This window comes from Molossus molossus, unplaced genomic scaffold (assembly GCF_014108415.1).
Source record: "Molossus molossus isolate mMolMol1 unplaced genomic scaffold, mMolMol1.p scaffold_m16_p_22, whole genome shotgun sequence".
Lineage (NCBI taxonomy): Eukaryota > Metazoa > Chordata > Mammalia > Chiroptera > Molossidae > Molossus > Molossus molossus.
In genome coordinates this window covers 11,390,181-11,418,101 of record NW_023425358.1, presented here as the reverse complement: position 1 = coordinate 11,418,101, position 27,921 = coordinate 11,390,181, and the positions used below count along the sequence as shown (strand labels likewise).

The 27,921-nt window shown below is 50.9% G+C and overlaps 1 protein-coding gene across 3 annotated transcripts in view; it reads right to left on the bottom strand.

Moving 5' to 3' along the window:
• The window catches only part of ETS1 (ETS proto-oncogene 1, transcription factor), a 65,755-nt gene that overhangs the window by 24,571 nt on the left and 13,263 nt on the right, over window positions 1–27,921 (bottom strand). For 2 of the 3 annotated variants that reach the window (XM_036276716.1, XM_036276718.1), the window contains exons 2-5: window positions 8,475–8,594; window positions 6,727–6,927; window positions 3,724–3,801; window positions 2,470–2,718 (exon numbers count right to left, since the gene is read on the bottom strand). In XM_036276716.1, the coding sequence (XP_036132609.1) occupies window positions 2,470–2,718; window positions 3,724–3,801; window positions 6,727–6,927; window positions 8,475–8,594 (648 nt within the window). Of the gene's footprint in view, window positions 1–2,469; window positions 2,719–3,723; window positions 3,802–6,726; window positions 6,928–8,474; window positions 8,595–23,675; window positions 25,655–27,921 lie in introns of those variants that run through there. The other variant, XM_036276717.1, reaches the window with a different exon arrangement.

The following is a 27,921-nucleotide window of genomic DNA, read 5'->3' as shown; positions in this document are numbered from 1 at the left end:
TGGCATCTCATAAAAAGCTATTCATCTTAATGTCCATTCAATGTCTCTGTGAGACAAACACACCAAAAGCCTAAGAAAGAGAATCTATATTTTCAAAAAGAACACCTGGCCGAGTCACCGGTATTTAGGATGTATTTGTACATAAGTCTCTCTGGGGTGATCCTATCTCGATCAGCCGTTTTTCTTGGGGGCCCGGAGACCTGAATTCCCACAAGCAGACAGCTGCACTTCCAAGGAGTCCCGATGAGCAAGGACACTGACCTGGACATCATCACGCTCTGGCAGCCTCCAAACACGAGCAAATGCAACTCTGTTGCCAGCTGCAGTTTATAGCTGCTTTCATTTGAGCTCTATTGCACCATCCGGGAGCTAGGAACCTTTGTTTACAGGCATTTTCTCCAAAAATGGGTTGAATCCAACTACCTCAGACACCCGGCCGTGCTACTGTGCTCATGCAGGGAAGCACGTGTCGTCGAAGACGTCCATTGGCTGACTTTTCTGAGAAATGTCTCAGCAAGGCCCTTCCAAAGCTATCTGACTCTACCCAGCAGACCTCAGAGCCCTCAAAACAGCAGATGGGGTAGCCCCAGCAACGCCCTGAACAGACTAGCATAATGGCATTTCTGAGTCTAAGTAGGTGGGACAGAGGAGCACTTTGTATGCTGCAATGCAGTACTGCATATGAATACTGTTTTATTAGTAACAATCAGCTAACAGTAATGCTTCCAGTCTAGACCAATCACACACCATGTCAGATTCGATCAGCCCTGAACTATGTCCTGTGTGCAGCGCCGCTAACATGCAGAAGAGCAGTTGTGAGCAGGACAGTCTGCCCCTCCAGTCTGTGTGGTCTGCAGCTTGTTGTGAGGGTAGGAGAACGAGGCCAGAGAGAAATACCTCACGTCCCTTTGCACGGGTCACTATCTGCTCCACAGTTATTACTTTGGGGTTGGAGGAGTGGTGGGGACAGAAACCAAGAACCAAGAGAAGGAGAAGCAGGGACAATTACACAAATGCAAAGCCAGATGCAATTTGAAAACATGTGACAGCAGCTCTACCCGAAGTTACGACATGGCTGAGCCCCAAACCCACAGCTCAGCCTCATCCCATAGAGGTACAGAAGCCCCACAAGAAAGAAAGCTGTTCTAATGCTCTGAACCTGCCTGAAGGAAAAGATACTCATGCACATTTGTGTATGTATTTAAATAGACACGCATCCAAAAATAAAGAGGCAGAAAGGGGAAGGCAAACTGATCCCACCCATCGCCTCAGGCTGAAACACAAACAGCCTGGGGCCAGAAGCAGAAAGATTACAGGTTCTGATTTTGCTGGGGACTTTCCCTGTGCAGGGCCGGCTGGTTGTCCTGAGGCTGCTGGGAGGAAGTGTAAACCTGACACTGTTATACGGCCCATGATGCGGACGGGTGATTCTTCAAAGTAACGATGCCTTTCTCCCCGCTCCCAGTGCCTCGGAGTTACAGGGCGATCGCTGAGCAGAAGTGCCTAGGAGGCCCGCCGCGCCTGCCTTCTGCGAACAAAGCCCCCTGAGCCCTCGCATGGGCTTTCTGCTGCTCCTCTTCCTGTTTTGGTGCTTTCCCATTTATCTATCGGAACAGCCATCCTTTTCGACATTTTAGAAATCAGCTAGTTCTTCCCTCCTCGGGATGGACTGCACTTGTCTTGGAAACAAGACTATCTGCACGCGTTACTAGGCGGGCTGCCTCGCTGGGTGTTTATGTCCTGATCTTACCAACTGAGTGTGTTTCACTTCTGTTGCTTTATAAAGTCAACCGGCTCTATTCTGAAACATTTACTTCACTGTCAGTGAATATTTTGTTCATGTCATAATAGTCATGTCAACAAGAGTACCTTCTTTTAGAAGCCTCTGGCCACCCCTTTTCTCGGTCCTCCAGCTAAATACACACTTTCACCACACTGCTGATGACCGGTTCCAAATAAACTATTGGTTAACCATCTTGTATCTTCCCAAACCAAAGAAGTCTCCGAGGGCCGGAGAGGCCAGGCAGGCCGCGGCCGTACCCAGACAGGTTCTGTACTCTGACCCAGAATGCTCTGGGGAACATCGGGGCAATGTCAAACTAAGGGCTTGCCAGGAGGCTCACCTGAACCACTTTTATTCGATTGTGTCCTCCTTTAGCAAAATCCACTCCAAAAAATAATAAAGTATAACTTAATGAACAACCACATTCAGCTAGAGTTATTACTTGGTAAAATGTTTCATCCAAACACAAAATTTGATTGGTCATCCTGCCAGATTTCAATTCCACCGTGAACCCAGAGTCTCTGTCATCCTGATGGACTTGATGGGAAATTCTTAGTATCTAGACAGTCTAAGATGGAAAGGAACACCCAGGGCCCGTAGTGAGGGGGACACAGGAGACCTGAAAAACTCACAGAGTTAGGTATTTCTTGGAAACCAAGAGCTTCTGGAGAAGAAATCTGACCTACCACGACTGGTCCTCCCCATGCACATGTTGTCTGGTGTTACGACTTCCTGTTTGATGGCAAAGTAGTCAGTCTGCAAGGTGTCTGTCGGCAGAGGGTCCCGGAGAATGACCGAGGGGTAGTCGTTCTCATACTTGAGGGAGAGGAGCTCCTCGGAGCTGATGGGATGCAGCGTCTGGTAGGACTCTGTGATGAAGCTAGGCTCTGAGAACTCCGAAGGAGGAACACACTGAGCATGCTCGATGCCATAGCCTGGAAACAGACAGCGTGTGATGTTAAAGTGGGGAGACACTTGTACCTAAAACAAGCAGATCTTCACCACTTACACCAGCCCCACAAGGTGAAACGAGCTGACTACCTTAGAGGGCAAAAGAAACACACTTTCAGTGAGAAGGGCCTGGCTGTTTAACCTTGTTCCACTTCGTAATTGCTATGGCGCTTGGCAGGACACCTCCCTTCTCTGACTTAATTGCCTCATCTCTAACATGGGGATGACTGCAGTCTTCCTCGCAGCGTTGTGATAACAATCAAATGAGAGCATATATGCAAAATGCCTACCAACATTTCTGGCACACAAGCTCTTACTACATAGTAGTTGAAATCACGGTTGTTCTGCCCTGGCCGGTTTGGCTCAGCGGTTGGAGCATCGGCCTGTGGACCAGAGATCCGGGTTCGGTTCCCGCTAGGGGCACGTACCAAAGAAAAAAAAAAAATCACTGTTGTTCTTAGAATAAAAATCTTAAAGTGAGAAATAAAACAAAAACAAAGCTGCTTAAATCCCTTTGGAAGCAACACCGTCAGGTAAGACGGTCCCTATGTGAACTCTGCTCAATGCTGGAAGGAACAGGTTTTGTTTCCTGTGACAAAACCTGAAGCGGCATGGCACATGGCACACCCCTGAGAAAGGCTGTCGTGTCCACCGGAAAAGGCAGAGAGCAAGGGCCATGACCAAACCCCTGGCCCAAACCTCCGACGGCCCCGCAGAGCACAGGCTCCCGGAGGAATCGCGCTGCAGCCCTGGTGGCATCAGAAAGAGACCACGGCGAGCAGTCTGCAGGTCAGTGAAACATGTACGTGGGCTGACGCCCTGTGCTTTGTGGGGAAAATGAAATAAATAACCAACAGTCTACATTTAAGAAAATCTTGTTTACCAGAGAATTACCACGAAGGAGCTGGAGCTCAGCTGGGACAGGGTTCCTTTCCTGAGTTCTCACTGTAATGAGCAGGGGAGGGAAGGACAGTGGAAGGTGAACTTACTAATGAAGTAATCCGAGGTATAACGGGATTCAGGATAAGTGGGGTTGACTCCATTAACTTGGTACGGTTTCACATCCTCTGTAACACACGGGATAGGGAACGAAGCAGAGAGGTCAGATCCTTGGCCTGAAAGGGTCTTGGGGGCACGGACCACAATGAGCTCAGCCCCTCTTCTAAGAAACCTGCCTGTTCTTTAACTGAGTCCACCCTGCCTGGGGCTTTGTCTAGAAATGAGATCACAAACGTATGGCTAAGTTTACTATTTCAGTAGCAGCAAAGTGGGATTTAATTGTCTTGGAAAGAGCACCAGTGAGTAATCTCTCTGGGCTGGGGAGGCATTCCGCCCTCACTCTGATGCGTGCGTGCGTGCGTGCGTGGACCGCATTGGCATCAAAGCTAGAGGGCAGCGTGGGCAGGTACCCAAATCAGTCCTCCATGCTCAAACTGACCAGCTCTACAACTTTTCAGAAATGGACGAAAATCTTTAAGCAGGTAGATTTTATGGCGTCCGTGTCTTCTAACAGATGTCTGCTTTTTGTTATGTGGTTTTTCCACTGCCTCAGATTGCAAGTGCAGGCCCAGCAGGACACCAGCAAGGTAACTGTCTGGTGACATATGACAGGGTGCCTGCAAAGACAGGAAAGCAACCTGACCAAAGTGCTGCCCAGGGGCCAAGTTCCCCAGGAATGAGAAGGGAATGCAGGTGGGGGTGCACAGAGAGGCTCTCTGCTGACCAGGGCGAGCTCACAGATCCTCCCGCTACCCTGACTCAACCCCCTGGCCTCTGACCACTGTGTGGCGGAGTCTGGTTCTTTCTCACTGTCCGGTCAGACACAGACAGTGCTGGGTTGGACTTTCCTCAGGTATCTGCTTGCTGGGAGCAGATGCTGCTGGGAAAACAAGTTTATGCCTGCACAGAAAAACAGTTCCCAGTTGAGATAAAATGATTAAACTCTGCCTTAGCAGCTTATCAGATTGAAACACCCCCTGTACCTTTGGCCTTCCACCCCACCCCAAACAGCTATGTTCTTTTTCTGGGCTGAGTCGCTTTAGCTGAATCCCAGAACCAAAGGGGTAGCTTCACTACAAATATCTCGCTCAGCTCTTCAAGGATCTCAAGACGGACGATTCTTACTGCCTCTCTAGACAGAAAAAGGGTTGGAGGGTGCGACCTGGCTCTCAAATGGACTCAATTAGCCCTGGCTGGTTTGGCTCAGCAGTTAAAGCATCGGCCCGCGGACCAGAGAGGCCTGGGTTCGGTTCCTGCTAAGGGCACGTACCTCAGTTGCAGTTGGTCCCCGGCCCTGGTTGGGGTCGTGTGGGTGGCAGCCAGTCGATGTGTCTCTGTCACATCGATGTTTCTCTCTCTCTCTTCCTCCCTCTCTCCCTCCCGCTCTATCTGAAGATAAATGCAAAAAACAAAAACAAAAACAAAAAAATCGGACTCAATTATTTCCTAATGCTACTAAATTCCTTTAAGTTACCCTTCTGCCAGAAGGTAGCAAACCTCTCTTGAGCCCATGTTATTATACCAAGAACACAGAGAAGGAAACTAAATTGAAAAGACATAGGTTTAAGAAAGTGAGTGATGAGAAAACCACCTAACGGTCCTCCCCTTACAGAAGGAAAGGAACATGCCCTTCCATCGCTCAGGGCTGTGGTGAAAATCCAAAGAGGAAATGGATTTGAAAACACGGGAAACCAGGAGATGCTATATAGGTATTAATGACAATGATGATCAGAGGCAGAGCACACTCCAGGGCACCTGGCCGTTCCATGGTGCTTACATGGAGGAAAACGGGGTGATTAGCAAAAGATACGGGGGTTACGCGGTCCGGTAGCATTCACTGTCCTGAGGATAAGCCAGCGGTCACATGGGACTCTCATGAGCCTGAGTATCTTTCCCTCCATAAACAGGCCGCTCCCATCAGCGCGTACGAGGGGGTGTCCACAGCGCCACGGGCCGGGCCGGTGCTGCGGGGAAGGCCACCCAGCCCTCGCCAGGGCAACCGCAGCCACGGTCACCTATTCTTGCCTGTGTCTGTTTATTTATTTTTCAGAAGAAGCTGAAGCGAAGGAAAAAAGATAACACTTCTGTGCCCAGGGGAGTCTAATTTGGGTCCCTCCTGAGCACGGCAGAGTGGAAAAGATCCTTAGACAAAGGAAGGTATTATATGGAGGAAAAGTGCTAATCCCGAGTGTTGCTCCCTGGCCCCGGGGTCTGCGCCAAGGGCTGGAGCGGTGACCACAGGGAGAGGGTGGGCCTGGGTCAGAGAGGGCAACGGGCTTCTAGCCTTACAGTCAGCTGGAGGGCACTGCTGACTGCTGGTAACTGCAATTTATTTTAGGAAGAAATTCAGAAAAATAAGCGCAAAAACACCCAAGTTTGCCGCCTGCTGCTGTTCCTATACTCAGCCAGGACTGTGGTTCATGAGTCACTTGGTCCAAAAAGGTTGGAAGAGACTAGCAGGGGAGGCCATGTCATTACAAGGTTGCAACACCGTGTCCTGACATGACCCCGGTTTCTGCTCCAGATGACAAGGTACACCACGCTACTGCAATTCCAACCCGGCTAGTGGGCCGAGCAGCCTGTCTTACGAACCAGCACTGAGAACTCGGCTGCCCGCGGGCAGGGCCGGGAAGCATGCTGCCGTGGACAAAGGGCATGTGCGCTAAGATCACTAGGAAAAAGCCTTGGAGCTGGGTGTGGGCAACTGCTGGTGAAACAGTCATGAATCTGAGCTAAGGGCTGGGATCACAATTTCGCATGCCAAGCAGCGTCGGGAGTACGATCTTGCTGAAGATTAAAATCGGAACCTCCCAGGCATAGAAGAAAAGAAACTAACATGTGTTGAGCACCTGACCTGGCATGTCTCCTTAGACCACATCGGCTGTGACGGGACACCCACAGATGATGGCATCGAGGGCCCCCCATCGGGCCCATTTATTCGCCTACCTACGCTCGCAGCTACCCCACCCCGCGCTCCATCCACACACATTTACCTTTCTGCAGGATCTCAAGATGTTCCCACAAGATGTCCCCAACGAAGTCTGGGGCCAGCTCGAGAAAGCAGTCTTTCCCCAGGGCACAGAGAGCTGCTCCATTCATACAGAACTTCTGGAAGTCCACACCCTTCAGGCTGAACTCATTCACAGCCCACATTACCCAGTCCCGAACATGGGTCTCTGTCCACTGCCGGGGGTCTGAGGGAAGAGATCAAATGAAGATCCAGCAAGTCAGGCTCTGAATTTGAACCCAAGCCTTGGAGAGGACTCTGAGCTGAGGATGTTCTCGGATTCAGAGAACTGGGGAGCACCAGCCCGCAGGTGCATGGGGCTCCGTCCTCCCCACCACGTCCGGCATCCCACCTTCTCTACCTACCAGCCACATTACTATCGTCAGCCAAAAAGCATCACACGAGCATTTTCTACTCTCCAGCCAGACCATTTTCCCAGATTGGCCCGTCTCGTTGCCTTATTTCCATCAGACTTTTTTTTGTAAAGCCCGGAACGAGGAACAAATGACTGAAGTTGTTTGTTAAAGCGAGAATGACCCAGTGCAGTGTGTTCCGGAGATGACACTCCCCTCCCCCTGCCCTGCACTCCTACAGTGTACTTAACACTGTTATTCTTCATCTTTATTTTTATCTTAGCTAATTGTGGTTGGTAATAATCACAGCAATTAGTAAGTCATTCGAATGGTACTTAGTAATGACAACAGTATGATAACATTATTAGGTGGCTGCCTTGCATGAGGCCCTGCAGAGTATGTCGCCCGCACAGGCCTGGCGCCGACTAGCACCACAGAACAGACCATCGTCAGGCGTGGCCCAAGCTCTCAGGTGGCCACACCAGCCACGGCACGTAAACAGCTCAGGCAGGTGGCCCACCTCACACCTGCTCACCAGGTTACCCCCTTTCAAGTGAGCAGGTGACTTTATGGGGGGTTGGTCAGGGTTCACTTTATCCTGCCTCGTGATCCGAAAAGGATGCTGGGCATTGCTGTCGGCAGAGGCACGCGGTGGATTTGAGTCACGCACGTGGGGAAAGGTGCACGGATGCATCCACAGGCTCTGCCTAAGGCTTGGTTCTGACAGTGGGAGCCTCTCATGACCACTCTCAACACAGCACCGCCCTTCCTCAATAGCACAGTGTTCTTTCTGCTCACAGCTATTCAGGAAATGTTGCCTGGTGAAGGCTTAAGTGTTCTGCAGTCATTTCTCCTTTCTGACAACTCCAGTCCCCTTGCATTCCTGAATAAACCCTTTCAGATGAGAACACCCAAGAATAAACACATTTCCCCACAGCCCGTGTAAAAGAAAAGACAACCAGTAAATTCCAAGAAGCGGAGCTCACTGAGTTCATCCAATGGCAGCCCAGAACGACTCTAAAACCATGTTTTTTTCCAAATTGTCTGTCGTTTGGAATCACTTGAGGAGCTTCAAGGATACTACTATGTTACCAGCCACTGTGAGTTCATTGGTCTGGGACATGGCCTGAGCTGGGGAATTTTTTGAAGATGCTGCATTTAATGTGCAAATTTGGGAACAGTGCCCTAAGACCAAGGTGGCAGTGACGGACCTGGGAGATGGAGAAGTATTAGCACGTGTCTACGACTGTTCGCATAAAATCCGCAAAGACGGGTAGCTGCCGACTGGACTGTGGTCAGCAGTAATGTCTACTGCAGCTGAGAAAACTAACCTCACCTAAGAGTCGGCTCCTAACCTCTCTGTCCCAAGGACAAAACATACCTTTTGGAATTCCCAGTCTTTGCTGTTCTTTCGAGAAGCCACTGAAAGTGGCTTTCAGTGCCTGAGACATCATTTCTTTGCTGCTTGGAGTTAATAGTGGGACATCTGCACATTCCATATCTGTAAGAAAAAACATCATACGAATAATAAAACCCGAATAAGTGATGGAGCATTCTGCAATATATACAGATGTTACATCATTATTTTATACAACTAAGATTAATATAATGTTATATGTCAATGACATCTCAATTTAAAAAAACTAAATAGGCAATTAGCCACTCATAAAATATAATAGGGCAAGAATGGTCTGAAGAAGGCAAGCTGAAAAATAACTGTACTAATATCCTCATAAGGGCAGGTAAAATTGGCAGGGGGCTTCCCACAGTGTGCTAGGCCCCTTAAAAAAAAAGAAAAGACTGACTCTTGTCCAGAATGCCCTACACCCCTGACTGACAACGAATGTTCATTCTTTCCGTACAGCTCCACAAATTCCCCCATAGTCCCTACTTATCCTTCATAATTCACTGAGAGTATTAATGTTATTACATACTTCCAGTTACCTGTAAAAAGGAAATAACAATATTCATCCACTCAACAAATAATTATTTAGCACTTGCTATGTGCAAGGAATTCGAGAGACAGCAATAAACAGACAGAAATGATCCCCATCCTCATGGAGCTGGATATCAGATTCTGGCAGGAGGCACAGTCATTAAAAAACTATTTACACAATTAAATGTTCAAGACATTAATAACAGCTTCAGGGGAGAAGTGGAAGATAAAATGTTAACACATAACAGGAATTCTTGTTGGTCTGGAGGAATCAGAGAAGGTCACCCTTAGGAGAAGAGAGACATTTGACTTGAGATCTAAAGGACACATAGGAGTTTAAGAAAGCAAAATACTCGAGACCATTGGTTCTCAACGTGGTGGTCCCCAGACCAGCTGTATCAGCATCACCTGGAAATTGTTAGAAATGCCAATTCTCAGTCACTGTCCAGACCTCCTAAATCAGAACCTCTTGGGGGTGGAGCCCAGAGAAATCTGTGTTTTTTGACACAGAATCCAGGTGGATCCTCATGACCACTAAAGTTAGATGATCATGACCCTAGATAAAGGGAATAGCATAAATGAAGGTCATGATGGAGGAGGAGAGAAAGTTGGCCTATTTTAGTATCAATAAGATCTGGAGCTACAGCAGGAGTGATAGGAAGCCAGTTGCTTGAGATGATGTTTAAAAGTAAACAAAGGAGTGTATTCAGGACTTTCTCATTTTATCCTCAGTAGGATACAAAGTCATTGAGACTTTTACACAGAGGAATGGCATGGCTACATTAAGAAGAGTACCTTAGGGTAATTCTATTTTTAATTATTCAAGGAACTGCCATACTTGTTTTCCTCAGAGTGGCTACATGCTTTCAATTTCCCACCAACAGTGCACAATCTTGCAAACACGTGTTACTTTCTGGGTTGTTGTTTTTGTGAGGGGGTTCGGGGGAGATGTGGACTGTAGCCATCCTAATGAATATGAAGTGATATCACACTGTAGTTTGATTATCGATTTCCATGAAGACTGAAGGAAGATATTGAGCATTATTCCATGTGCTTACTGGCCATTTTTGCATCTTCTTTGGGAGAAATGTCTATTCAAGCATTTTGCTCATTTTAAAAAGAGTTGTTTGAGGGTTTTTTTGTTGGTGGTGGTGCTGTTGAGTTTGAGATTTCTATATATCCAAAAGAGTTAAAAGCAGGGTCTCAACAGGATATTTGTACACTTATGTTCACTACAGCATTATTCACAATATAGAAAATGTGGAGACAACCCAAGTGTTTGTTCATCAGCAGGAAAATAGATAAGCAAATGTAGTATATGCACACAATACAATATTATTCATGCAATGCAGTATTATTTCCTTCCTTAAAAAGGAAGGAAATTCTGACATACACAACATGGATGAACCTTCACGTTATGTTAAGTGAAATAAGCTAGTCACAGAAAGATAAATTATGTGAAGCAGTAAGACTAGAAAGTAGACTGGTGGTTGGCAGGGCCTGGAGGAAGGAAGACATGTCGTTTGATGCGGACAGAGTTTCAGTTTTGCAGGATAAAAGGAGCTCTTGAGAGGGGTGGTGGTGATGGGTATACAACATTCCACGTAATTGCACACTCAAAAATGATTAAGATGGCCCTGCCGGTGTGGCTCAGTGGCTGAGCATCGACCCATGCACCAAGAGATTGCTGGTTCGATTACCGGTCAGGACACATGCCCAGGTTGTGGGCCCGATCCCTAATGGGGGGCATGCAGGAGACAGCCAATCGATGTTCTCTCTTATCAATGTTTCTGTATCTCTCTCCCTTTCCCTTCCTCTCTCTTTAAAAATCAATAAAAAAAAAAAACTGTTTAAACAACAAGAATGCATAAATGTGACTCCAGTTTAAAATCCTCTGAATTCACCTCGGGCACAATTTCCCACAAAAAGTTAATAAGCAAACATGACATAAGCATCCCCCCTGGCCATGCTGTGACCTCCAGGCAGTGGCACATTCCCCGCAGTGATTCCTGCAGCCCTCCCTCGGCCGGGATCTTCTGTGCACCGGACGAAGCTGGAGACCAAAGGGCTGGGTGCCAGGCACGGCTACAGCAGAAGCTCCTCAACTAGCCATCTCTGCACCTGGCTGGTCAAAACCCCACGGACATACGCAATGTGTCACTGGCAGAACGAAATGGAAACACGAGGGGAGAGATGACAAATGGGTGACCTCTGAGAAACAGGAGCCAATATACTACGCTGGACGTCGAAGCGAAGGGAGCGACACGGGAGCGAGAAGGCAGCGGTCGCCTGGGTGCTGTCAGGAAGCGCTCGGAGCCCAGCATCGGCCCTGGGGGGACCGGAGGCTTCACGCAGCTGCTCCCCAGCCGCCAGCAAGCCGCGATCTGAGGTTCTAGGGCGGGGACAGTTTGCGTTGCCCTGGGACATGCCCAAAAAATCTAGTGGAAAAATCAACATGCCTCCAGGAAGGTTGACAAAATGATGGAAAATCCCAGATTGGGGGGGAGGGTGGTGAAGTGTTGATTATGTAACGTCCAGCCCTTCAAACAATGGTGTAATCATCAAATGAGTCACTAAGAAAGACATCAGTGCTCCCCCTTCGTCCCCACTCCACACGCCCAAGAACGGCTAATGGCAGGTCCAGAAATGTCTCCCCTTCGAGGGGAAGTCAGGGTGGCTTTAGAAAAGGAGACTGTGTGACACGAGAGTATGGCGTCTGAAAGAGGGACAACGGCAGTCTCCCTGGCTCCTGGCACGGGGCAAAACACACAGGTCAATCAGCAAATGCCTAGTGAACTCAGTGTTTTCTGTATTTGAATCAACTTTCCTTCCCTTCACTCCCATCCAACACAAATCCCTGAACTTAAACGGTGTGGGTTTCGCTGTGTGCGTTTGTTCCCTCCATGAGATTTATGACGCGATGAAAAGGACTTTGCTGATGGCGGAAATTGGCCAGGACATCACATGTGGAAAATACAGGCCAGGCCAATGGACAAGCAGTGGTCTGCTGGAAGCGGAGCTGAAGGCCCCAGGCATCTCCAACACGGGACAGCTCGGGCAGTCTGAGGCAGGGTGACGGGAAGGCCAAGGGCGAGGGCAGAACGCCTGAGAAAGAGGTGTCCTGAGTCCCTTCCTGTGACTGCACATACTCCGGCCGTGGGTCTGGGCAGGGCCACTGGGCTGACAGCTCTGCACAAAGGTTCCTGCTTCCGGCCAGGGAGCTGGTCTTCCCAGGCCCAGTTGTCCTCTCCACGGGAAGCAGCTGGAAGTACTGTTGCCTGCCCACCTCCATGCCCGTCCTCAAAGTCTGGTCCACACGCTGGCAGCTGCACAGTGCCCCTGGCTCTGCCCCTGGCAGAGGGCTCCACGCGCTGCATCTCTTGAACACGTGCTCACAGTCCTGCTGGTGGAAGCTCGCCCTGCACACCTGGGACACCTACATTTGGACACGCGCTCAGGAGAAGGCGTATCATGGGCCTAGGGCCCAAAGGATGCAGGCAGCGAAGTCAGGGCTCTAGCCACCATTATTCTAAAGTGTGGGATTTTGGTTTAAAAAAAAAAAATCAAATATACCCTCTAAGTGATTGTCTTTTTCAGTAGCAGTGGCACTGCATTTAAATGCTGATGAGCCCTGGCCAGTTTGGCTCAGCGGTTAGAGCGTCGGCCTGCGGTCCGGAGAGACCCGGGTTCGGTTCCCGCTAAGGGCATGTACTTCGGTTGCAGTTTGTCCCCGGCCCTGGTTGGTCGTGCGGGTGGCAGCCACTCGATGTGTCCCTTCACGTCGATGTTTCTCTCTCTCTCTCACTTCCTCTCTCTCCCTCCCACTCTATCTGTACAAAAAATGGAAAAATATCCTCGGGTGAGGATTAAAAACAAAACAAAACAAAAAATAAATGCTGATGAATAATCACATTCAAAAGCGGATATCTGGCCCTGGCCGGTTTGGCTCAGCGGTTGGAGCATCGGCCTGCAGACCAGAGAGTCCCGAGTTTGGTTCCCGCTAGGGGCACATACCAATAATAATGATAATTTTTTTAAAAAGCATTAAAAAAAAAGTGGATATTTGTATAAATACGGACCTCTTAGAATGTAAAATCTGAATGCAAAATGTCCCTCTATGTTGCGGCTTTAGGACTGTGGTGGTTCAATTAGTTACACTGGTCAACAGAAGTGAACTCACTGCACTAAATATTTCTAATTTTAAGAACAGCATCTAGAACTCAATCAATGCCTCCACAGAAATGGACTAATTGTATTTTAAGGGAAAGTACTAAAACCGCCTATGTGTTCATCATTGTAATTGCAATATCTTAAGTTCAAATGACACATCTGTCTCCAAACGCTGAAAACCTGACCCGGAGATAAATCACATCAACACGGTGGAGACTCTCAACAACACAGTGTCCTAGAAACTGGGGCCAGAAGATGTTACAAGTATATTAGATTTCTCTCGGACTTATATTCCTCAGGACCCTACATCTGAGTTGATATTCACAAGAATCACCCCAAGTTTCTGAGAGGAGCTGTGCCGAAGCCAGTGAGTAAATGACGCCCTACCCCCCGCCAGCAAGGCTGCAGTGTCGAGGCGGAAACAAGCAGGTAGCTTTCCTTGAATCAGTGGGCGTATAATGAGCCGGTGGCATTTTGAATGCAGGGAAACATCTGCTTATTTTTCACTGTGGCCTGACCCTGAACAAAAGCTATACACCCGGTGGATGTTTTAAGTCAAATGTAGAACAAGGGTTCCAATTCGCTTCTATGCAACTCAAAGCTGAGGGCTGTTCAACGTTCCCAAACACTGTCAGGGACATTTCGTGCGCCTTCCTGAAACAAGGGCTCACCCATCAGCAGTGGTCCACAGAGCCTAGGCCGGCAGTGGGGTTTGCTCTGGGAGGGGCTGAAGACGCGTGGCCTGCCCTGGCCAATTTGGCTCAGCGATTAGAGCGTCGGCCTGCGGTCCAGGGAGACCCGGGTTCGGTTCCCGCTAAGGGCACGTTCCTCGGTTGCAGTTTGTCCCTGGCCCTGGTTGGGTTGTGTGGGTGGCAGCCACTCGGTGTGTCTCTCACGTCGATGTTTCTCTCTCTCTCTCTCCCTCCCACTCTATCGGAACAAAAAATGGAAAAATGTCCTTGGGTGAAGATGAAAAACAAAACAAAACAAAGACGTGTGGCCTTACTGACCTGAGACAGTCCTCCTCTCTCTGGAACAAGTGACAGAATGGACGGGAGCACCTGGGACCCCAGGACAAGGCACTGAGGGATTCAACCTCATGCAGCCCCTGGGCCAGCCACACCTCGCAGATTACCATGATGAAACTAGCCATGTGTGGTGGCCATTGTCCCATCAATGCAACACGAAAGAGACACCAAGAATAAATACTGTGCCTTCCACCTGGGAACGGCTTTACGTCTGCCAAACCTTTCCCACACACGAGGCCACGACACCCTCACAACGTGAAACTTCGGGAAGGTTTTATTACAAGATCCCCGTTTCACAGAGGAGGGAACCGAGGCTCCAAGAGATCAAGAGCTTGGCTTCATCACAGGGCTGGGAGGGCCCAGCCGGGGCTGGGACCCGATCTCTCAACTCCGAAATCCAAGGTCGTTCTACTCTGCCCTGCTGCAAACAGGAACTGATCAGAGACCCAAACAAACTAAAATGTGTAGAGCTGAGAGAGAAAAAAAAATGGAACTTAAAGACATTTGAGAAAATATTTCAAAACTTAAAACCACTCCTGGATCGAAGAAATCCAGAATTTCACATGGCTAGTCCCATAAGGACATAATTAAAAGCCATGCAGAAGCCCTGGACAGTCTGAGTCAGCGGTTAGAGCGTCGGCCTGCAGACCAGAGTCCCAGGATCGATTCCGGTCAGGGGCACGTGCCTGGGTGGTGGTTGCATTTCCATCCCTGGCCCTGGTAAGGGTTGTGCAGGAGGCAACCAATCAATGTGTCTCTCTCACATCAACGTTTCTCTCTCTCTCTCCCTCCCTCCCGCTCTATATGAAAATCAATAGAAAAATATCCTCAGGAGGGTTCAAATAAAAAAAAAAAACTATGCAGAATAGACTATAATAATCTTTTCCTTTCCTGGGACTAAGGATAGTGTACTTCCTTCCTTCCTTCCAAAGTGACAGGTGAAATAATACCAACCCGGCGTCCTCCCCTGGCTGTGTCCACCCCGACACGTCACCCTGATGGTGAGTACGCGCATACTATCAGGTGAATCAGTTTCTCAAAGAGAAAGAAAACCAAGACGAAACCTTCTTGTTCATGTCGCAAGGGGAGAGGTAGGGTTCTGAAGACAAGGAAAAAGGACCTCGTGGGCCATGCACTGGGCTTGACTTGGTTTGTTGGTCCAAAGCCATGGTTCTTATCTCAGTTTTGCCACTAAGGTAATCACACAGGTCAAATCACTTAATGCAGAAAGAGGTCTGTCAACAAGGCAGTGTCTGTATCGCCCATCGAATTAAAAATTTTTCATTATGGCCATTTTCAAACATATACCAAAGCAGAGAGAATAATGCAATGACTCTCTATTCGAAACTGATTAACTACCGGTTTTTTGTTCATCTCTTCTCCACACAGTGAAGAACTGTAAAGCTAATCCCAGACATCATGTCATTTCACCCACAAATATTTTACTGTCGTGGGGCTAGCTTTGAGATAAAGAAGGATCATCATAGGAAAACTTACAAGAGACAGAGAAACTCATGGCAAAAAGAAAACAAGGCTTCAGATTCTGTTCCACCGTGCTTAACCCTAGCTCTCCATGTCACCGGCTGGCCCACGGGAGCCAGAGAACTTCCTTTTGTTGTTGTTGTTTCTCTTTTTTTAATTAATAAATTTATTTTTGTTACAGATGTTTGTCCTTTATCCCCCACTGCCACCCTCCTTCCCATCCCTCCCCGCCCTGTCCCCAGCTTTGTTGTCCATGTCCTTTGGTTATACGTACATGCATGTAAGTTCTATGATTTAGCTCTCCCCACCGCACCTCCTCTTCTGAGGATTGTCAGTCTGTACCCTACTTCCACGCAGAGAACGTCTTTTAAATCAACACTATCATGATCTGGAAAGGGGCAAAGCTGGATCACACAGAGCTGATTTCAAGTCAGGATGGCTAGGCTGGTCCCTCGGACACCCACGTCCTACCAGCAGAAGACGGCAGGGGTCCTTCTTCCTCACTGACTTCGGGAACCTACAACTGTAACCAGGAGTGTGCAAAAAAGGTTGGGGCTCTGGCAGGTACCCAAAGGGTGGCTGCCAAGCTACCCAGAACAAGTCCCAGTGCAGGACAGAGGGTGCCTTTACTCCTTCGGACCAGCAGAAACAAAAAGGACTGTGGCCAGTGACTGGTCACTGACCCCAGCGCTGAGTGCCCTGGACAGCTGGTACCGATCCCTAAGCAGACTGACCCAGTGGGAACACGACTCGCAGGAGAATGTGAGAGGGAATCTCAACAGCGGTCTCTCTAACCCTGTCACTTGTGGGAGGGTGGGCTGGAACCGGAATGAGGGGACCTGTGGAAGGGTCCTCTCTCTCTCTCTGATATTCCCGATTCCAAATCCTGTGCTAGGCCCTGCACGCTTGGCAGGCAGGACTTCCAGCTGGGGGACCAGCCTGACCCAAACGCTTCTGGCTGAGGTCAAGGCAGAGGAGGGAAGGCAGTGTCCCTCAGCCCCTCAGCTCTGTTTTCATAAACTTAATGATGTGACAGAGCAATGAGGGGCAAGCAGGACTCTTGGCTCCAGCGAGAACAAAGCAAGAAATGGCTCAGAGCCCCCAATGGGCCAACCAAACACTCCATCATTGCCCCAAATAACGGGACACCATGAGCCCCCAAACAGGCTCCTATCAGTTAGGGAGACAGCAACTGGGCTTCTGCCCTTATCTTAATACCCAGCCCCCTCGAAGTCACCAGCCAATAGGAAACGACACCAAAGAAGGGAGAAAGAAGCTGCACAGAAAATCCCCAATTCACCCTCCAGTGACCTGACTGACCAAAAATGCGCGCCGGTCTCCAATCGCACCGTCTCGGTCCTGTTACCAGCGCACACTGTCACTGGGGAATGCAGGCTGCTTGGGTACAACGTGCCAACTCAGAGACAGATGCCTCTTCTCAGAGGGAGGCTGCCCCAGGACAAAAGAGATGGTCCTCTGGGAGGCAGAGCTGCTAGCTGCCCGGGAAGCGGGCCTCGGGCCCTCCGGCCAGGCCCGGGAAGGAAGCCTGCAGAGGGGCTGAGCACACTCAACATCTGTGGGAAGTGACTTCAGTCCTCTCCCTTCTTCCCTTCATCCACCCCCTGCCCCAGCCCCCAAAAGGAGTTTTAACACATTATTCCCACTGAAGGCCTGAGGATCTGGTGACTCACCAGGCTCACACATGGCTCCAATGAGCCCTTGACCATTACATGGTAGGGGAGCAGGAAAAACAAATGAAAGCGGTTGTAATTCGGCAGCGCCGGAGTTCAGACCTGCCAGACAAAAGGGATTGCAGGCATGTTCCCAAATTCGTTCAGGCACCTGACATGCAAAAGCTATTTTTAATCACTGGATTTATTTCTTTCCTACCCCCTTCACCATCCTCCACCTCAGCAAATGTTTCAAAGTCAGAGCAAAGCCCAAATCAATTCCAGGTGTTCAGGGAAACCCAGAGAGGCTCTTCCGTTCCAGGATCTGAGCCAGAAAGCAGAACTGCCCCCTGGGCCCTGCAGCTACACTTGCTTGTTCTTTCCTTAGAACAGTTGAAACCTCCCACCCTCAACATCGGGCAAATGGCCTGAAAGCGGAAATATCTGAATGAATGTGCCCCGCTCGAAGGGCTCCTCGCTGTGTGCTCTCTCCAGCCAGGGAAGGTGCAGGAGACAGGCCTCCGAGCGGCAGGATGGAGCACTTTGTCCTCTAGGACTCTCTCCCTGCCTTGCAGTGAGAATTAAGTTAATAGGTGTGAAAATGCCAAAGCCTAATACACAGTAGGTGCGCAATAAATTGTTGGTGACTGTAAACTGAACTGAGAAGTATCTTCTGAAACATGAAGAGTTTCTTAATAAATACTTTTCCTTCACAAAGCTTAGAGAGAGCAAGAGAAAGGAACCTGCCAATGTACCCAGGTGCAACTAAACCACTGACAAAATGAAAAAAAAATTAAAAACGCAAAGGTCAGATGCTGAGACATAAGTGGAAATTGACATCCCCTGACTCTGGGTGTTCGTTTTAACAGAACAAACTAACTCTTTTACCTAATCTGCATCCTCGAATCTGCTAAAGGGTAAATCTTGTTTTGTAGCAACAGTCAACTAAAATATGTGCTCTGCCATGAACACACCTCACGGCTACAGAATCCATTGGACCTACGATGGCTTTGGTTTGAAAACTTACTAAGAGTGCCACTTTAGAGTCAATATGACACAAAACAAAACCGTAATTTTATGCTCAAGACTTTTTTCTCTATGCCTGGAATCTGCCACAACGCAAGCTGCATTTACCCCAATCATTTCGGTGCCCTTAAATGAATGATCGCTCACAATTGAAAAGAATGTTTTAACTACTGAGATCAGGACTCCTGCATGCAAAGCCCACCTCCGCAGAGCACTTTGAAGACGAATGCAAAGTTCTGAAATGACCCTTCAAAGACATTTTACAAAGCGCTTCCCATGTTTCAAAGCACCGCTGCAGAGATGACTGCAGGTGTCGCCCGCCACGCCAGGGCTGCTCCAGGTCGGGAGTCTCCCAGAGCAGATGAAAACACAGGGCCACAGCCTGCCTTCCTCAGGAGGAAAGCGTGAACTGGGCCCTTCCCACCCGGGTCTGGCAGAGAGCCACCGTGCATCCAGTTGGTTCTTCCCAGATCCTCCACCTCTGAGGCAGGCCACGCTCCTGCCCCGCCTTCAACTACACACTCGCGACTGGGTCAAAGGCTTTCAGGATCACCCACTCGGGCGGCCACGGGAAACAGCTGCCATCCTTCATGTAGCCGTCCCTGGCTCCCACCACCACCGGTTTACACGACAGGCTCCCTCTCCAGATGCTACAAGAGGCGGGCTATTGCATTAACCAAACTTACTTTCATGTCACTGCATTTCCGACCGTAATTTTCAGTACTGCTGTCTGAATAGAATTTTATATTTTAGAAAAGATTTTCCTCCCATATTCTAATATGATCCTGAAAACAACCAGGTTTTGAGTCCTCTCTCCATCACAGAGGGGAGGACATTAGGGCTCACCGGTTACTTCGGAGATTTAACCACGATGAGCAACCCAGATGCTCAGACCATGAAACCAGGTGTTTCCTGCCCATACCTGTCATTTTCTCCATCGTTTTCATTACAGAGAAGGATCTTTCTGGAGAAGGGAAGCACCTCAAGCCCGGGAGTCTCTGCTAATAGCAGCAGCAGCATCCGAGCTGAGGACTCCACCGCTCGGGGTCCCAGCTCCGCTGAGCCGGGGCCCACTGGGCACTTGGTCTGGGGCCGGGACAGGCACGAAGGGGGCCCCTGAGGGTCACCGGGCGGGCTAGGCTGGGCAAGGTGGAGGGTGAGGGGTTTTCTCCATGGGCAAAGGGAAAAGCTGGGCAAACAAATGGAGTGGAGCCCGTTTATTTAGGCTGGAAGAGGTAGCGTTTTTCTGCACTTTTGAACTGTTTTCTCAAGGCCTGCCTCTCCCTCCCACGCAGGAAACAAACACAGAGACAGGCCTCTTCCAGGGCCGCTCCGGTCGCTGAGGGCTGTGCAGGGAGCGCTGGAGGCCTGGGGCCGGGAGCAAGGAGGACGTGGGCGAGAGCACAGGGTCCTGGGGCAGGCGGAGCCCGCAGAAAAGGTGGACGAGCTGGTGGTGAGCACAGGACAAGGAAGGAGAGCAACGCAGGAAACAGTGGGAACGAGAGGAAATCGCAGAGGAAGTGAACACTGGAAAATCTCAAACCAGAATAAAGGGACAGACGGGGCTGGGAAGAGCCAGCAGCCTACTCCCAATTACCGGTGTCCAGAAAGCAGCGTTTTTCCATAAATTTTGAAGGGAAATTCTCTCTCGACTTTCTTATTTATTTATACATTACATAAATACATTTTTTAAACCAAAAAAGGACGATTTTTTCCAATGGGAAAAAGCCTTGCTGGAGATGAAAGGCGGCTTCAGACGCCCCTCGGAGGAAGCCGAGACCCACGTCTCGGTGCGACAGCAAGAAAAACAAAGTGGACATTCTTCCTGTGTTCTAAGGCTTTTTTATGCAGATGTGCTTTTCCTTTAATAAATAAATCTCAGCAGAGAAGGCAAAGCGTATTCACATTCGCACAGGGCCATGGTCTGTGTCGACCCAGGGAAACCACAATGACAGATAAGCATATAGAAGTCCATTTTCCCAGCACAGCGACCGACCTCGACATGCCAGCCACAGCCGCCGAAGCAACACACTCTTCAGACGGAAGCCACCCGGCCTTTCCCGATGGACAAAGGACGACCTACCTAGGAGCAAGGGCGATCAGAGCCGCCCTTCCGGGAAAGGCCTGCAGAGGTCCTTCCATGCAACTCCTCGCACTAATGCATGCAGTGGCTGCCTACTCTCTGCGCCACTGAATTTCACTTGTGGACTGCAATAATTATTTTTAAATGATGACACACACTGAGTTAAAATCCGCCTTCTTAGGAGATCCATCCATTGGCCCGAGTTCTACTGGTTGTGAAACCACACGGTAGAACTTGGATCTTTCCTCGACGACCAGCTTTCCAGCTTCTCCACTCATCCCTCTATCGTCGCTTCTGTCCAGGTTTTAACCGTCCTCGGTTCCTTCACAAGGGCATGCGTTCGGCCATCCCCCCGCCCGGGGGCACTCCTACAAACCCGTGTTCCTAAAATGAGCCTGTCGAGCACTCCCAGGTGAACACCACACCCCCAGGAGCGGAATGGGAACGCGGGGACAGCCATCCTGCTCCGGCAAGGCTGCTGCTGCAGACAAACACCCAGCCTGCTGACAGCCACCGCGACAGCCGCACGCGCACTCCAGCCCCTCCACGGGCACTGACACCGCCACGGCTGCACCCGCGACTGAATCGTATTAACCTCAGGCAGAGCCCCACATTTCTCTCCATTAAACCTCCCCTTGCTTTGATCCATGTTTCCACGTGTCGAGATCTTTTTTATATCCTGAATCTGTCCTCATCCTATTAGCTTTGCGCCATCTGCAATTTGCTAAGGAAGCTTTCGGCATCCTACTCTACTGTGAGCCCCTGGCAAAAATGTGGAAGAGGCCGTGACCAAGCTCCGAGCCTTGCACCTACCAGTGGGGACCATGCATCGTGCTGACACTAATATTAATCAAGACCCTTTGGGCATAGCTGCTCGACCAGTTACAAATCCGCCTGACTTGACTATCATTGCATCCACACAGCCTCATCTTAACCACAATTACATCGTGGAAAGACCTGGGCAGAAGCTTCACTGGAGCCACCTGGTCTACCCATTGTGGCACCTGCTCTCCCCTCAGGTTTCTCATTAAGCTCCAGACAAGTGCAAGGCGGCTGAGGAGAAGGGTGGCCCTGGGATTCAGACCTCTGCACAGTGAGAGAAAGACAGAGAAAGAGAGACAGAGATGGGGGGGGAGGGGAGAGCCTAACACTCAAAGGCTACAGCCCTTTGCTTCCAGAAACAATGTGCACTTAGAGAACAATGGCCGCAGACAAAGTCGTGGTCTATTTATATCTGCCACTGTGGGTCCCAGACAGGAGGAACTGGAAGTCTGCCCTGGACACACAGCTCCAACTGGACTGGGGCTGGGAGGAAGATGAGGTCACCAAGAATACTGCCTGCTTCAGAATAGGCTCCTTTTTTGCTCACATAGTTTCTTCTTAGCCTAAAGGATCTCTTTAGCCAAGCTGTTTGCCTGCCTACTGCTAAAATACAGCCGCCGAGAAGACGGTAGGTCAGAGCTGTGACCACTGCTCAGCCCAGCCCCAAGCAGTCAAGACCTTTCTCCGCAGAGGTCAAGGAGGACGGGGCTGTCAGGGGGACCAGCCGGCAGAAGGAGGCCAACTCTACGGCCCCTGAAGTCCTCCCAGGTCGGCCGAGTACACGCTGAGGGTACTATAAACGAGCTTTTCCATGGGAAAGTTCCTCCTCGCTTCTTGGAGCCATCAGAAAGAGGCCGAGAGCTGAAGTCACAGTGGAGATCTCTGCCTCCATTTATTCCGGCCCCTCCGGACGGTTCCTTCATAACTTTGGAGTGACCGTTTCAATCCCTCCCAACTGTGCTACTTAAATTCTTTATCCTCCGAGAGGCTTACAGAAGAGGGCCAGCGGTGGCCACACCAGCCTGTGGCAGGCTGGGGACAGGCAGGCGTGCGCCTGAGGGCAGTCACCTGCGTGCCTGCATGCCTTCCTCGTGAGTCCACCGACAGCCCTCCGCAGTAGCGGGCCACCGGCACTCAGATGGCCCCTCCTGGACCCAGTAAACCACACCACCTGAAGAGCAAAGCAGGAACCCCCAAAGGCAAGAAGTTCGGGGCCTAATACTGACGTCCCCTGAAGAGTCACTTCAGTTCCCACTCCTGCCTGCAAGTTCCTGGCACCGGCTTCCCTTCCTGCCCCTGGAAAACCCCCACCAAGTAGGTCGGGGGCAACCTAGACGAGATCATTTTCTTCCTTTTCACGTGGATGGCTTAGGACCGCTTCGTTGAGACGGTCCCAGGTAAAGTCGGCACAGCGCGAGGGAAGCCGACGATGTTTGATCCTGCGAAAGCTGAAGCACGGAGCACGTGTGTGCTGAGCACGGCTGGGGCCAGTGCAGCCCGCGCGTGGGGGACAGTAACCTGCTGTGTTCCCTCCCCACCCCGCTCACTGACTTCACAAGTGCGGGCCTCACATGTTTAGGGCCCACCATCTGCCGGGTGGTCTCATAAACCCGAATCGCCAGCATAACATAACATGGGCCAGGCCACAACCGGCAGACACTCATATGCCTCCTTCTGAGCAGGTGGTGGAGACTCAAACCTTCTCGACTACTAAAATACACCGAACTAGGAAGATCTTAAGTGGGTGCACGGGCCACCTCACCTGGTCCAGAACCACTTCCCCCACCTCCTGCTTCCAACAGGCTAAACACTCCCTTCTTCTCCAAGGGCCCTGCTGAATCATCCCAGTAATTCAAGAGAGCCACGTGGGAGCCACATGGCAGGAGCAGGGAGAAGGGAGGCAGAGACACACACTGCCACCCTGCAGCCAGGCTGACATCAGAGAAGACGCAAAACTTCCCACCAGAGTGTTTGGCAAGTGCATGAGTCAGCCCGTCTCTGCTCCTATCGCAGGCTTCAAACGCGCCTGCACACGAGCTCCCTGCACCAGAAACAATGGCACTCCCTAACAGGGAACATCTGGAGCTCGCAGTATCGGGCTCCGCATGCTCGACAACTCATGAAATCAGGGCCCCGCTCCTTCAATAAATCCAAACCCATGTCCGTAATGAGGAGTCAGAAATCCTGTTGCTTTAAGGGATTTGGGTAATAACTTCAGAGTCCCAGCTCAAGTTTCCTGAGCTGCTAAGGAGGTACTAGGACCCAGAGAGATGGCAGCAAAGGGATGATGGGTATTCTCCCTAAACCAGGAAGTTCACCTCTAAACCCATCATCTGTGGCTACGCCCAAGTCTGTCCAGACCTACCTCATCTGTAATTTTGGTCCCTCTCTCTCTTCAGCTTTGACCACTTTTACGGCCTTGAGAAGTAACTCTCACCCCGTGCACTGTACGTGTGTGCTCATGCTTTTCCCGGTCTCTGCTCCTCCGTGCCACCCTCGCCACGGCCGTGGGATGCACGGTCTTTACCCAGGGCCAAAGCAGCAAAGAGCAATTGACAGCATTTCTATATAACTTAACAGCTCCTTGGAGGTGTGTGTTCCTCCCTGGCTACGAAGACGAATGAAGAGCAGGTCCCTGTAGAGGGAGGGGAGCCGAGCTCCGCCACTGGCCCCACACGACCCCCGGGACGAAGGCACTGAGACATGACCTCGTGCAAACCCTTTCTTTTACCAGTGGAGACAAGAAAGCTCCAGGTCACGTGGTTTCTGGTTCTAGACGCCGTGCCCCCGTGCAGTGTTTTTCTTTCCTCTGCACTGCTGCTGTTTACTTATTCACATTTTCGCTGCTATCGGTCTCTGCACCTTCACTCTGGACAAACACGGCTCCGCCCCAAGTTCCTAGGAACCACAGAACCCATCCGAAGGTCTAACGAACACGGCAGGACTTTCCAGCCCCAGGACCCCACCTGTTTCCACTCCAGGTGAGCAGTTTTCAACAATGGTCAGGCTCCACTGGAGAGGTTTCTGTGGAGCGGAGACCCCAGGGAATACCGGCGACGGTGAAGCAGCCATCCTGCAATCGCAGAACGCCACTCCGTACGACAGCTCTCAAATGTGAGCGCTCTCCTACCCACCCAGAAAGAGTGAAGGCAGCAGCCCGTGTCGGTGATCTATGGACCTCTGTCTGAAAAGCACCGAGAACAGACCACCGTTGTGGCATTCGAAGGTCCTCTACTGCCATTCCAGTCCTGCCTGCACTGCAGGTCGGGTACTGGACACAGCGGTGGGGCTGAGGGGAAACAACCCCGCCAAAGCCAGACGGAACATAAACTCAGTGGCACTGGCCTGTATGTTGAACCCGACACAGCTAAGTGATGAGGTCATAGGTGCAACTCAGAAAGGCCATGTCCTGAAGCAATGCAAGCAGCGCCAGGTCCGAATGCAAATGCATTTGGAGCTCAGGGAGCTAACAGTTCGAGGAAAGACATGCTCTGCTGTGCTCTCTTTCAGCCTCTGTCCTTTCAGAATGGGCTTGTCCTAATGTCCCCACACCTAGCTTTGGATATTCTCGCAGCCCCACTGTGGCCCCGAGCCTCACCCACGCTGGCCCGGAGCAGACAGCATCATACACGTCTCCCAGTGGCCAACGCAAGCAGCGGGCAAGTCGCCAGAAAGGCCTAATGTCCAGATCAGTGGGCATGACAGGCCAATGGGTGGAGCGCAGAGCAAAAGTAATCAGTGCAAAAGGGGGAGGGAGCAGAAGCCACTTTCCATCTGCCTGCCCGCGTCAGGTGGGAAGGCAGAGACTGGGATGCACTGCCCTCATCCGCCCTAATAAATGGGTCGGCCTCGTCAGGAAACCATTAGGAAATTGCAGCCACCACAGCCCCGAGCCCAGACTGAGTAGCGTGCACACAGCTGGTGAAAGCACTCATTATCTCTGCCCAGACTGACACCCGCTCGCTGCACGGTGGCACCTAACCAAGTGAGCCACCAGAGTCAAGCTGGGCGGACGGGGAGGGAGGGGGATGGAAAAGGTGCCCCAGGCACGCGCTCGGGGCATCAGGCAGAAGGCGTCCACCTCCTCACATGCCCTGCTCCACAGCCTCACCCACCGGCATCCCTTCCCTCGGAATGACCCGCTGACTGCTGGTGGGCATGGGGTTTCTCCTGAGAGTGATTGATGCAAACGTATTGGGATTAGGTCCCGGTGATGGCTGCACAACTCTGAGAACGTCCCGAAAACCGCCCAACTGTACACTTTCAAATGGTGACTGGTGTTAGAGCAATTACCTCGCAATAAAAACAAATACATTTCAAAAACAGCCAGTGAGCCCCATGCTAGGGGCCCGGCAATGTGAGTACGTGGGTGCCTGGCTGACAGGGACCCTGCCCTTGGACTTGCCTCCCGGTGGAGGAGAGCCACCCACTGGCCCGCGGGGAGCACTGTGCTGGTGGGAGCCGGGCTCTCGCCTGGAGCCGGGCGGTGCGCTGGCCTCCACAGCCAAGCGGGCAGGAAAGCCTGCTCGTGTCCTCAGTGGAGAGGGCGGAGGAGAGGCGGGGCCAGGTGTCAAGGAGAACTCTAGTAACAGGTGGACGAACCCGGGCGAGGGAAGACGGGGGGCGAGGGGACCTCTGCCGCCACACGGAAGCCCTGTGAGACAGCAGCCAGGCCGGTCCATTTCCCCGGGCAGACTCCTGGTGTCTACAACTTCTGGGACCACGGACATGGGGGCTGTGGGCCCGGATTCCAGGCTACCTCTTAGCGGGATACCTCTAACTCCCCACCCCCACAGGCGTCCCCAGCAGAGGCTGCCCAAGCCCTTGTGTACAGTGATGCTGCGTTTGTATATTTCTATGTTGAAGACTTTCAGGGCAAAGGAATCTCCCTCAGACCTGGCTCCTTCTGGAGATTCAGCTCCAACCCCTGGGGGGAGATGAAGGAAGGGCAGGTAGGACAGGGCTCCTGGCAAACACACACTCGGCCAGGCTCGCTGGACACGAACCGGGAAAGGTGCAGTCATCACACTGTGACCCGAGGGATCTTTTGGAAAATTCTTTTCCAAGAGGGGTTATGAGTTTTGTCCCCTGGAATGCCCCAGAGCAGTTCTGATTGGCTCCCTGGCCCTGACTCAGATGGAGCTCGGCTCCACCCTCCCATGAGGAAATAAACTGACCCAAGGAACGGAGGAGGGAGGGCTGGAGAGAGCAGGAGAGAGGGGGCAGGAGGAGCAGGCAAGTGCTGACTCTGGTTCGGGGAACACACGGATGAAATTTCGAGGCCGTTCCAGAGACGGGCGGTATGGCAGAATTCGGGACCGACTTCTCTGGGCCTTACTTACACTACTCCAGTTGGGATACAGCCCTGCCCTGGCAGCCAGCTCATTGCTGCTTTATAATATACTGAATTAGTCACTGGATTAGCAAGCACATTTACACACATTGGCGCACAGCTGTTTAAAGACACAGGACTCCCTTTTCTAGGTGCCAGATTCTGGCTGTAAATCAACCACCGCAAGCGGCAACTGGCATTCTCCAGAGGTGCCCGGTTCCTACGGTCGCAAAGCACTTCGGGAAATGTCTGTTAGAACTGGGAAGATCTAACAGGCCTTGGCTGGGGGACAGAAGGGACAGGGGGGTAGAGAGGCAAAGACAGGGGGCTTTTTCAGCCCCAAGGCTCATTGTCTTCAGGAGGTTGCCAAATGGATTCACTGGCCTGGCCCCTCAGCAGGTTGACACGGGAGGCGGCCTGGCTGGTGTAGTGACAGCAGTGAGGACACAAGTCCCACTCCTGACTCACTGTGTCAACAGGGAGTCGAGTCTTCCTCCTAAACCTCAGAGGCCCAAGTCACTCCCAGAAAATAAAAAAAAGGGGGGGTTCCAGGGCAAAGAGGAGAGCAGTTCAGCGACTGTACCCTGAGAAGGACCATTCAGGAAAAGGCCTTGTTCACATGAAGGGGACCCAGGCTCTAACCAGCTTCGGTAAGAGTGCGTGAGAGGAAGAAATTATTGCACTGGCCACAGGGCCTGCTCTGGCCCACTTGGTTATGGGGGTGTCAAGTGGAAAATTTTCTGTAACCAGGTTAACAATAACCACAGTTTTAACAACCACTGAAGTAATAACAGCCCTGTCAGCAATAAACATTTGTACAAAATACGGTGCCCGCAAGACAGTGATAAAATACCGTCCCCTGCGGCAGTGAAAAAGTATTTTACAGGAATTATCTCACATCCTTACCATAGCCCAGCAAGCCCTTTCTTACTGCCTCCATTGTAAGGATCAGAGAAGACAGGCTTAGGGGAGTTACACACTAGGACAAATCAGCAGGCAGAAATCCTGAATTCAAACCCGGCAGTCTCACCTCCTGACCTACTTTGTCCAGGACACCAGGGCACCTGCAGTGAGGGACATCTTATGACCAAAATAACAAATGAGAGGTGTGATTCAGGGACAAAGATTACTTTCTATGGAGCAACCCAGATGTACAGCCCTTCCCTTGAACTTGGAGGTCTCCTCTGGTCTATATTTTAAGATTATGGTAAGAACCCTGTGGCACAAACAAATGCATCAGATGAATACGCGAACCAAGTCCCGATTACTAAAAGGGTGC